Genomic DNA, 12,214 nt, shown 5'->3' on the forward strand with positions numbered 1-12,214 from the left:
TTCAATATTAAACATCCTGATAATGAACGTTTTGACTCTGGGCATTCAAAAAAACCAGGCAACACCGAGCACTTCACCATCACTGAACACTTACCACCCACTTGACCTACACGTGGCATTTCTTCTGCTTACCTCATGTGCCACAATCCCTCTGGTAAGGACTTTCACAGCTTCATGAACCGAGCTGAAGCCTCGCTGTCTTCCTCCAAAATATGTTGGAAGTTTGCACTTTTATAGTATCTCCGTAGCTGGGACATGAGTATCCAGCAACCAGAGCAGCTCAGGCTCTGGTTTTGGAGAGTGCAGGCTCTTGCACTCACATATTTCACTCTGATGACAGCAATAATGGGTAAGACAAATAATTTTATTATTAGACTTTCCTCCATCAACAGTTCAAATAATAAGAGGGAAAGAAACAGAGCAGGAAAAAGGAAGGTAAAAGAGTAACTAAGGCCCATTTTCTTCATGGTCTTTATCAACAGGTATCAATGATTTAATGATTATTTTATTATTTCCATTACAATTTTACCCTGTGCTTAACACCACTCTTGGCCTGGGAAGATGCATTTCTTCAATTGCCTCACAAGCCACCCTCTTTTTGGATGTCGTTTAGAAAAAGTACTGTATGTTCCTCAAAAATCAACCCATCCTGCTTGGAGACTAAACCCCTGATGTCACTGAGGTGACATGGTGATGGAGCCGTCTTCATTAGTGCTTATGCCAGATGCTATCTTCTGTTTGGCACCCGTAATGTTGATGCAATAAATGAAAAGACACCAGGAAATGCAAAAAGGCTAATTCCCATTCCAATAAATGACAGAGTACAGGCCCTCGTGGGGTGTGCTTTGAAGGCACATCATCCAACAGAGGAAGACCAGCAATGTATTGGCTGATGGCTGCCTGTGGGTGTGCTGACTTCTGCCAATCGAAGTCAAGCACATTGAAACTGTACCCCAACCCCTAACACTTTTATAACTTTGTTAAACTTGTCTGCAGCTCGTGCTTCATGGGCCAGAAGTCATGAGTTCTCTCCACTTAATGAACCACTCCAAAAAGAGTGAAGTTTCAGGTGACCACAGACCGATTACCCTTTCACTTCCTTCCTCGCCCTTCTAGGGATCACCAGTATGGACGTGCCATAGTTCTGTTCCCTTTGGAATTTCAGTAATGGGTCCAGTAACACCCAGAAGCACGGCACTGTGGAAACCCCTTGCAGAGACTCCATGGGAGGTTGCCAACGAGCATCTTCACCACAGAAGAGATGGGAGAAGAGATGCCACAGAACATGGCATGCCGAGATCTCCCATCTACATGCCTGCAGAATAACCTCCACTTTCCTGTTTCTCTACCTTAATTAGGGCTCTAATTGTATATTTTTCCTCATGATTATTCCTACAGAACTGCTGCCTGCACCTTTCTCTCTCTCACCCACGCACACATAAATTGGTTTGGGCTCTCACGTCCTCCCCACTCTCCCTTGGTTTGGGCACTTCTATTGCCATTGTTAATTACAAATAGGTATTTGAAAACACTGTTACCTACACAATTCCTTATTGCTTCCACATTTCACTAACTCCCGTGTTCTTTGATTTCATACTGTCTCAACTTTCTTACTACCTTCCTGAGAGCCACCTCGCAAAAGCCTATGTTAGAGAAGAGACTTCCCTCCTAGATACTCAGCAAATCACGTATCAGCAGACAGAAAGGAATCTGTTCCCAGTCCCACAGCTGCCTCCAGCTTGGTGGAACAAAACACCTCCTCCATTCAGCTTTTCCCTGTAACCCAGCACCAGAGAAGAGGAATGAAAGAAGCACAAGAAGAATTAAGAAACGTATCTTTAAAAAAAAAAAAAAATAAAATCATATTAATCACATTCATCAACGGAATTAAGCGGTGCCACCTCCCCATCTCTGGCTTTGCCAGCTCTTTCTCCTCTGCGCAGTGTCTTCATGGTGATCACCACAAGAGGCAACAAGGGTGGGGAATTCCTCTGTAAGGATCCACTGCTTCTTATTTATGCAGATAGGCATCGAGCCAGAGCTCCCCTGAATCTTTCAAAGAGCTGCCAAGAGAGAACCACATTTCCTTAGACACAAGGTAATGAAATAGAAAGTCCAGAGAACAGAGCCTGGTGGGAAGAATTCCCATCTATAATAAGCAAAGGAGATCATAGAATGGTTTGGGTTGGACAGTTGGACTGGACCTTTAAAGATCATCTAGTCCAACCCTCCTGCAACGAGCAGGGACATCTTCAACCAGATCAGGCTGCTCGGAGACCTTCAGAGGCAAACGAATATAGACTACAGATCCCTGGAAACAGGAAGGACCACCAAACCACTGGGCTACATCAGACAGAGACTGGAAGGCTAAAGCAAACAACTGAATTAGAATGAAAACAAAAAGGAACAAGCATGGCAGAAGAGAACCATGTGACTATTCAATGGAATAAAAAAATATCTGGGGGGGGGAAGGAGGGGAAGAAAGGAAGAAAAAAGAATGAATGGCAATTCAAACATCTTTATGAAAACACCTCTTTCCCTGGAGCAAGACCTGGCATCCTACTGACCTCTTACTCTTCAGAGCTGAAGAAAAAGAGGTCTCCATTAGGTCATTCCTATGGACACCTTCTGCTGCTACTGAAACCAGCGCCATGGCTGGACAGTCTTCTGACTCCTTTCATAGCCAACTATACAATCTATAGTTCTCCAGAGAACTTCTGTGACCCAACCTGGTTGTCCCTCCCCTTCCCACACCCCTCCTTTGTTCACTCCGTAATATTGAAACCCTTTCCCTTTGGGAACGCAGCGGGTCGATACGTACTGCACAATGTCCGCAAAGGCAGTGAGCAAGGGCTTGCACTGGTACTTGATGCCGTGTTTGGCACACAGGGACTTCACCAGAGGGGCCACCTTCCAGTAGTTGTGTCTTGGCATCGTAGGAAAAAGGCTGTGGGAAAAGAATATGGTGATTCAACAGCAGCCGTCACCACCCCACAAAATTCCTGCCCCTCTTCTGCACCTAAGCCTGGGAGTGCCTCAACCTCCCCTTGTGCCTGTAGCCATTAGTCAACCTGTAGTGGTCCCTCTCATGTTCCTTCAGTCAGTACCTGAACTAACCAGGAGGCTGGGAATTCTCCTGGTTATTAATTTTTAATATTTTTATATAATTTAATTGTTAATTGTTATTAATTCCTGTGCCATGCTACTCATCTGAAGTGGTTCTGGTACTCACTGGTGCTCCAAAAATTTTCTGACCCATCACTTGGGGTTCCCCTTCCATCCCCAGCATAAAAAGCATAACATTTACCCACATTATCTGTTGCTCTTGCATTAGCTTATAGAGAGACAGGGATCTCGTACGCTCTTCAGACCCAGTGTAACTAGCACTCCTTGAAATTCCCTCACATCCCCAATCCATGCTTCAACTCACTGGTGCTCGATTTGGAAGTTCAGATGTCCACTAAACCAGTCATTGAATAAGGACTGATGAACATTGCAGGTTGCCTGGAGCTGAAAGAAAAAAAACAGTAACATTAAGTGTTGTTTTAGGAATATCCCTTCTCTTCTATGTGCCAAACACAACAGTAAGCAGGTACAAGTTCCTAATCATCACATGTCTTCTGGCTGAATACAGCAACTCCAAGAACAATCTCCAGTCAACACGAGATGGCCCTGCTGTGACATACAATTGTTGAGAACATAATTTAGGAGAGCAGACTTGACTTCCCCAGTGAGATAAGCCATAACAATCATGACTTTCGCCTCCCTCACTTAAAAAACTGTGTGACGGCTTCAGAACTAAAGACAAACCACTCAAGAGATCTTCATCCTTCACACACAGAAAGCTTTCTATCTGAAGAGCATCGGAGCATCGCTAATTAATTTCCTTGAGGCATCTGTGCTCAGCGTTTGAAGCCTCCACCCTACTTCTGCACCTTCTGCCTTTGCACTAATTACTCACTCCACACGGTGAGGACAAGCTGCTCACATTCACTCTCTACAACTCCCTGAAAGGAGGGTGTAGAGAGGCAGGGGTTGGGCTCTTCTCCCAAGTCACAGGTGATAGGACAGGAGGAAATGGCCTCAAGTTGTGCCAGGGGAGGTTCACATTGGATATTGGGAAAAATTCTTACACTGAAAGTGTTATTGCACATTGGAATGGGCTGCCCAAGGAAGGGGTTGAGGCACCATCCCTGGAGGTATTTAAAAGACGGGTTGACATAGTGCTTAGAGACATGGTTTAGTGATGGTTTTTATCAGAGGTAGCTTGATGGTTGGACTAGATGATCTTAAAGGTCCCTTCCAACCTGGACAATTCTATGATTCTGTTTTCCTCTCCCAGTTCCCATCGCTTCTGCAATCAGCTCTCTTGGATATTATATACCCAGAACTGTAACTTCTCACCTTCAAAGCCACGGATGTCTGGAAAGAAGGTCTTACCTGGGTAGAGAACCAGTCCACATTCTTATCATAATCGATGTGCATCGGGATGTGATTCATTTGTGTAACCCAGACAAACCAGTTACTCTCTATAAACCTGTGCACGGAAACACACACAAAACCATTACTGACCTCGCACCGATGGGGTAACAAGTCAGTACAAAACACTTGCACACACACAAACTAGTCCTTGCTTGACAAAATGAACACCAGGAACCTCAAACATCTGAGCAGCAGATCAGACCTACGCACACCTTCTAAAGACACACGCTTGACAGACAACAACCACTGTCTTGCTGAAAGGTGTAAGGAGATAGAAGAATAAGGAGCCGATTAGAAAGACAACCAGAAGGCTGAAGAAAAGCTGACGTGAAGGATCGATGTAAAATGGGTCAAAAAAATGGAGGATTTAGGAGTTGAATGATACCTGACTAAGAGGTGAAGCCCCAGGATACCCTTCACCCCCAGTAAGGGCAAGTAGGTGAGAAAGAATCGGATGTAGAAGCTCAGCATCCAGGCCAGGTCCTGTGGTATAGGGAACAGATAAAACTTCATTAAGAGGAAGAATTACTGGTTTCTGAATTTACCATCCACTCCAGGTGGCACTCCCTTTAAAACCTCCCATAATATCTTCTACTGATGGATGTTTTCCTCCCTGGCCCCATCACAAAGCGATCTGACACACAGCCATTCCCATGCTCGGAATTGTCCTGCTCTTATAGGCCCAAGCCAGGGCAAACACTGGAGAGGACATGCTGTAAAGCATCACACTTTCCTCCAGATCTAAGGAGAAAGCAAGCAGTGAGAAAACTAAAAACCTAGCCAACTGAGAGAATAAAGACCTCTGGTTTGCCTCCATCTCATTCATTTTTGTTCTTTTTTACATTTCTTGCAATCTCTTCTTTCCCTCATGTGCTTTTTCTCCTGGTTGTCCCACCTCCCGGCAAGAATAAAACAGCAAGATGCCTTGTCTCCAATCGCCACATCTCAGAGAACAGACATCTTTTTCTCTGCTTTTTTTACTAAAGCCTTTAAAAGCCACGCTATTCCTCAAAGCTCTAGGTTTTCCCCTGACAAACTCTCTTCCTAAGAACTCCAGAAGTCTACCACACATCCCCTGTTCCTCTTCACACTGAACTGCCAGGATCCAGATTTCAGCCTACCTGAAAGCTACTCCATTTTTAATATATCATTTTGTAAAATGGAGAGGAACTAAATCCTCCTCCACCCCCCTCTGATTTCTGTTACATTCCCGCTTTTTCTGTGCCCACAAGTTTTTATTGTATTGGTTTGGAAAAATATAACACAGTGGCCAGAAGGACCACTTCTACCTTTAACTACACTCTCATGCTACCTGAAGGACACTCACACACCCTGGACTAAGGCAGAACATTAGAGACATTATTACCCACAGCCCCTAGTCACTGAGATACACAGCTCAGAGTTCCTCCCAGTAATTTCTTGTGCTGGAATGTGTCTGTAAATCAAGGAGAAGTCACCACTGGCAACTTGGAGCTGACTTACCACCCACTGCTTCCTCTGGATGGCAAAGTAGAATATGTACCACTGGAAGTAAAGAGGCACCAGAGCTGGGGGACCGACTAGAGAGGAGAAAAAGATTGCAGAGACATGAACTGTGTCCCTGTGCGGGACGGACTGGAAAAGAAAGGGGTTGGGGGAAAGCTGTGGAAGGGTAGGGTTACTCACTGATGAAGAAGTACTTGTGCTGGTGGTTGTAAGGCATGAATTTCTTCTTTTGCACACCGAGCTGTTAAAATAAGCAAATGACTCAGGCCATGAAGACAGCTAAAGCCATCTGTGCATACCCTCCTACCTATGCTTTTGAAGAAATGTGTACGTAAGAGACCTCCTAAGCTTTGAAAGAGATGTCCTATCAAACCACACCAGCTTCCACCATGCCATTGGCTTCATCATCCCCTGGAACTTCCACCTAGGACTGCTGAGCTAAGGTTTCATCCCTGCCTTGGATGCCCGAAAAGGCTGGGTAGTCCCTTGAGCCACCAACAACAACGTGCACTGGAGGCTCTTTCCCTACAGAGGGCACAGTCACCTCACAACACTTAAATCCAAACCCACATGAGTCACCCAGAACAGTTTGCTGCCAATAGTTTCAGAAAAACACAAAGGAAAACCTTCTAGACTATTAATAAAGATGTCTAGGACTCCCATCTACTTGCAGTTAATCTCCAAAGCAGAGAAAGGAGCATCTAGGCATTAAACTGTGTCCACAGGAACAGCAGTGAATGGATTATCCTCCCTCTTAGACTGCTAATTTTTCAGTGCTCGCTGTATAAACATGACAGATCACATCACTCACTTCCTTGAGGAACTCCATTATACCCCTGTACACGTCCAAGCCAATTACACATAGCAGCCCTCCCTTAATTGCAATGCAAATCAGAGCATTTAAGTCAGGTGCCACTATGAATTTATACAACTTTTTTTTTTTTTTAAAGGACTGGCAAACGCTAAAGCCACTCAATTAACTTCAGAGCTGTACCAGAAACAGAGCTGGGCTCCAGATGGGACGCAGTCTGACACCCACTGTCAGGCTGAGACCGCCAAAATACCTTCTTTGATCACAAATTGTAAACGTTCCAGTCAGTCCTCGCTTGCCAACCGCTGCATTGTTTCCCAAAACACTAAAATTAGTCAAAGCTGATCTTGGTAAAGAGAACCACTTGCAATCTTATCTTCACACAGCTGCAAGTCCTTCCTCAGAGAAATATGAACTTGTGACAAATGACTCATTTTTGTTTTTAAACAGGGCAAAAATAACTTCCGTTGAAATTTTAAGAATATGAAAATCTCTGAAGTATTGGAGTATTACTACGGAATATTAGGGATTACTGGCAGGCAAAGTAGCAGTATATAAAACGGCAGGGCAAGTCAAACCATGGATGCACTTCACATTTTACAGAAGCTGTTTTGGTGGTTTGGTTTAAACCTCCAGAATAAATCTGGAAAATTTCAACCCAGAGCAAGAATGTGTTAAGGCAAGAAAAACATTAAAACACCAGTTGCAACATTAAGTATACGGAATTTAGTGATGCATCAGGATCTTTTTTCTTCTTGTTTTCAAAGGTCATTAATCCCAAGCTGCACCTTCTCTAAATTTCTGAATTACGGAGACAACTCATTGACCAAACCAACCGGTCACCAGTCTCCAACCTCTCTGCAGCTTCCCAAACTGGAATCCTAATGCTGCAACCTCCCAGCCTTCACCAGGTCTCACCTCTACAGAGAGTGTTTTTCCCAAAGCAAAAAATAAGGGGTGCATGTTAACGTCGGGGTCCTTTCGGAAGCAGTTGGGTTTAGCGTGGTGTTGGAAGTGGAGGTGGTTCCACCAGCTGGCTGGTGCTCCCTGCAGGAAGGGGTGAGAAGAAGAGTGCCGTAAAGAAGTTGTATCTTCTGCCCTTGGTCCTCCCTCCCCAGTAGTTCCTTGCATTTGTTTTCTTCTTATACTGAGCCTGGTTTTTGAGTGCAGAGCATCCCAAGCAAGGCTCTAGCAGTCCCATCTCAGCACCGAATGCCCACCTTCAGATGGCCGATCACGAACTTGTGCACCCAGTGGTTCCACTTGGACTTGCTAAAGACCGAAAGGTGTCCAAAATCGTGCTGGAGCCAGCCAGCCTGGGCCTGGAATTAAAAACAAACAAACGAACACAAAAAAAAACAAAACAGTGCTGCTGGGGGAAAAAGAAGAGTCAGGAGGCTCTGCCTCTGAAAAGGGCTTTCTCTTCTCCCACTCCCACGCTCCTCACAACTGGGTACTGAGAGCACTTCCACTGCTGAGACCCAACCCAAACGCTTCTCTTTTGCTATATAACAGGGCAATCCAGACTTTGCCTAATGACTTTTAGTCCCAGACAGTTGTTTTCATGAAGAAGGAAAAAAAAATCATGAAAAAAAATAATAAAAAAAGAAGTCGTAGGGCTCAGAAACAGCATTTATTCTCTTACAAAACTGCACTGAAACCGGCAACAGTGTCTCCTTTAAGGAGCAGCTTGCTGCTGCCTCCTCCGAGTACTTGTAATTCCAAGGGGATCATCTGGCCACCGGAGGAATAGCTGGGGCTTTGAGCCCTGCTCTGCCCTCTCCTCTAACTCAGCTGAGAGTTCCCATGGGAACAGGGAGGCTTGGCCCCTGCACAGCCCCTTGGAGTTCTGGCACAAGGGACCTCAGAAGCAGAGTGTGGCTTTCCCCGCGTGAAGAAGGCTGGGAATAAGGAGGGCTTTGACAGACTACGGGAAGGAAAAAGCAAGGCAAAGCCTGCTCTTCCAAAGCAGCATGTCCTGGGCACTGTAATTTTGCCCCTTGGGTGGAATTCAGGGAGAAACAGAACTTTGGGAAGTCCACCAAGATAAGATTTCTCCTCTACTTCTGGCAACGAGCACCCAAATCTCCAAGGGTTGGCTTTTTGGTGTTTCTGGGGCCTCTTTTTGCCCAGCCCCTTACCTGGACGGTGCCTAGGAGCACTGCAGAGAAGAGGAAAGGCACCGTGGATGCTCCGAAATACCAGATGGTGAGCCAGGCTGCAACATCCAACAGCAAGATGTGACACAGATACAGGAGGAAAAAAGCACGGTTGGGGTTGAGAAGCCCCATCTTCTCGACGGTCGCACGGAGCTCACGGAAATCTTCTACCAGCTTTTTCTGTGGGGAGATCCAAGAGTAGTCTGCTGGTCTGAAAATGCCTCAGGAACCCAAAAAGGAGCTCAGTTCCCCCTCTGAAGGAGCTACTGTGGCAACGGGGACAAGCTGAAGGTCACCTGGAGACAAATCTTCACTAAGATTAAAAATAATGGCATAAACTCAAGGGGAAGCTTCAGACCAACACAGTGATTCTGGGAGATCCCATCACTTTATGTACTAGGAATTCCGGCTGGCAGTAAGAGAACTTAAATAGCACCATTTCAACCCAAATACCAAGTTTTTAAGATACTTACATTCTTGCTGGGTTCAAAGCTGGGTTGATCTGGTGCCAGCTCCCCAATCAGGAGCGGGCTCATGTACTTTCTTACTAGTGTCTTGTCAAGATGAAACGCTATGAAAGGATCCTGAAAGGCACATAGAGGAACAGGATGAAGAAAAATCAGTTGTTCAGCTGGCAATTAAAAGAAATTTAATTCATGATCTCCTGGACTCAGCAGAAAGCTGAGTTGAGTCAACCCAACCGATGGATCTGGCTGAACCAGATCCTACTGCCATGAATCTTACTGCTTTTTTCACACCATAAATGATCATTTGAAGCTGGAATCTCTGTATCATTTTCCATCCGGATGCTGTTACTTACAGGTCACCCAGAAATCAGGGCTCGCTCCCCTCTTATTTCTCTATCTGAAAATTTCATGTCCTGTTGAACCTCAAGATGTATCATCTCAACAACTCTGTCTCTTTTTTGCCTTTAGCTTATTTTTCCCCAGGCCCCACATCCCGAAATGAAAGTCCAACTAGGGAGAAGGGCAAAATGTGAGCACAAAAAATGAACCAGGGAGCTGAACTGGGAAAAATAATGGGACAAGCAGGAGACAGACAGGTGATGGCAGTTTCTGGTGACCCTCACGAGTCTCCCAAAAGCCCCACATTATTCCAAACATGCTTCCTTGGCAACGCCCAATGTCCACCTTGACACATCTTCCTAGAGTTTTGTTTTCCTGCTACCTGCCTCCTCTTCCCCATCAGGTTCCCTTCCACATTTCTGAGGAACCACATAAAAAGGCCTCTTTTTTTCCTCCCCACCCATTCAAAAGATCCGTTTTAAGGAAATTGGTTACTTTTATCATTTAAGTGTCATGCCAAACTCTGTGGCAACCAGGTGAAAAAAGTCACCTGGTGACTGTTATCACTATAGATTCTACCACTAGATTTTGATTACAAAGCCCCTGAGGACACATCACAGTTTGACATCTACTTCCTACTGAAGATCCCCCATTTACCTTCTTTTGCATATTGCCCTCCTGGGTGTCCAAATTAGCATGTACTTTACAATCTCCCTCAGCCTAAGGATGTTTTTCCCTGTTTGAGACAATATTTACCCCCTGTGCATCGGTTTGGACACCTCCTGAACCATGCACTGCCCAGCACTACCATGACTAGCTCATCATCGTTATGCTTTTAAATTAAATTGTCCTTTTAAAAGATCTTTAGTCAAGAAAGGGGTTAAAAAACCCAGCTGATGCTGCCAGCCCCGTTGTACTTCAGAAGGAGCATCCTCTCCTTATGTGAATAAAGGAGAGAAAGGGGAGAGGGGAGCCTACATTTGCATTTTCCCATTGGAAGTGGGGAAAAAAAAGAATGGGGAGGAGTAAGTGGGCAGACCCGAGGAGGATGGTACCACAGGTTTAGACCAATCCTTTCCATGGAGGCAGTGCAATCCTAACCCGAGGTTAAGGGACCACTGATTACACCTTCTAGAAATCAGAACGCTCCACTGGCATTCCGCAAACTAAAAGTCTTCTTTCTTTACTTTCCCTTTATTTATGTTTTTTTATTCTGTTTTTGAGGAGCCTGATTCTTTTCATTTCCAGGACAAAACTATTAGAAAAATTGGAATTTACTTGGCTGGGGTTCCTGAGCGGTCGGCAGTTGGGTGGCAGCCAGCAGTGACACAGATGATAATGCCCAAATAATGCAGTTATCTGGCCATCGGGCTGTGCTGGCCACGGCCACAGACCCCTGTCTGGCCACACGATGCCCAGGGGGCTTCGAAAACACACCGTGTGTGCCTCCTGACCTCAGGCAGTGTGTGCAAACTCACTTATCCTCAACTTTACATGTACAGGCGTGTGATGGAGTGAAGGAAAGCACCAGATCTCCAGTTCCAGCCTTTCTTGCTCAGGGACAAGACTTGGACTTGGAAACTCAGCCCAATCTCAAGGTAGCTCCAACATCCCACACCCCCCTCCTTGGGTCTAAATACTCACATTTGAAGAAACGCATTTTCTTTTGTGAAAAGCATAACCAGAAGAAGGAAATACCCTGCTAAAATTATTAAAATTACCCCACACCCTACAGCCAATTAAACTATTGCTAGCTCCCCGCTGCAATTGGCATTCAGGCATGAATGTTTGCTGGGTTTGGTGTTGTTTTTTTTTTTAGGGGGCTGAAATAGGACTTTCAGTAATATTTTGCACTAGTGCCATTGCTCGGAAACACTCTGCTGGGTTTTGAAAAGTTAGAGGGGGCTGGAAGCGTTCACCTCCCTGCAAAAAAAATAAGTGTATCTGTGCTCAACCGGTGTCACTGCCAACACCTCCGAGCTTCTGTGGCACACGGGTATAAACGAAGAGCCCGTGGCTGCACAAGAGCATTCTTATTTACTGCAACTGTGCAAAAATCACGGGGTTTTCCCCCAGATTTATGCCCGGCTGCAGACACCCTACTTCCGCACGTTTTATCCATTCCTTTAGAAATGTTACCTTGGAAAACCAGTCCCCTCGGACCCCTGGCGCTGGGGGGGACACGACACGAGCCTGTCCCTACCCCGAGCATCCCCATCCCACCCCCGGGGACCAGCATCTCACCGCCACCCCCCCCCCTCCGCCCCCCCCCGCCCCCCCCGTCCCGCCGCGGGGCTCCGGCCTCCCCCGCCGGCAGCCCCCTTCCCCCGGGCGCCCTGGGCCCGCTCAGCCGGGGCGAGTGTTACAACGGACACCGCTCCCGAGGCGTGAAGAGAAGGAAGGAGGAGGAAGGAGGAGGGAGGAGGAGGGAGAAGGAGGGTCGCGGCTCCGGAGGCCGCTCGCCCCGCACA

The 12,214-nt window shown here is 46.1% G+C and overlaps 1 protein-coding gene across 1 annotated transcript; it reads right to left on the reverse strand.

Moving 5' to 3' along the window:
- Nucleotides 1-343: 343 nt before the first annotated feature.
- Nucleotides 344-9,552, reverse strand: FADS1 (fatty acid desaturase 1). The gene is made up of 11 exons (XM_014948877.1): nt 9,411-9,552; nt 8,920-9,117; nt 7,999-8,100; nt 7,697-7,825; nt 6,148-6,208; nt 5,965-6,041; nt 4,868-4,965; nt 4,441-4,537; nt 3,431-3,510; nt 2,822-2,947; nt 344-2,063 (listed from the first exon to the last, which is right to left on the reverse strand). The coding sequence occupies exons 1-11, from the start codon at nt 9,471-9,473 to the stop codon at nt 2,012-2,014; spliced, it is 1,083 nt and encodes a 360-aa protein (XP_014804363.1). The 5' UTR covers nt 9,474-9,552; the 3' UTR covers nt 344-2,011.
- Nucleotides 9,553-12,214: the final 2,662 nt, after the last annotated feature.

The sequence above is a fragment of the Calidris pugnax genome, unplaced genomic scaffold (genome assembly GCF_001431845.1).
Source record: "Calidris pugnax isolate Ruff unplaced genomic scaffold, ASM143184v1 scaffold107, whole genome shotgun sequence".
Classification (NCBI taxonomy): Eukaryota; Metazoa; Chordata; class Aves; order Charadriiformes; family Scolopacidae; genus Calidris; species Calidris pugnax.

Coding starts and splice junctions, on each gene's coding strand:
- FADS1 (XM_014948877.1), bottom strand. CDS start 9,473: ATGAGCCCGCTCCTGATTGGGGAGCTGGCACCAGATCAACCCAGCTTT. Junction 6,209..7,696: donor GAAAAACACTCTCTGTAGAG/GTGAGACCTGGT, acceptor TTATTTTAACAG/CTCGGTGTGCAAAAGAAGAA. Junction 2,948..3,430: donor AACTTCCAAATCGAGCACCA/GTGAGTTGAAGC, acceptor CTTTTCCCACAG/CCTTTTTCCTACGATGCCAA.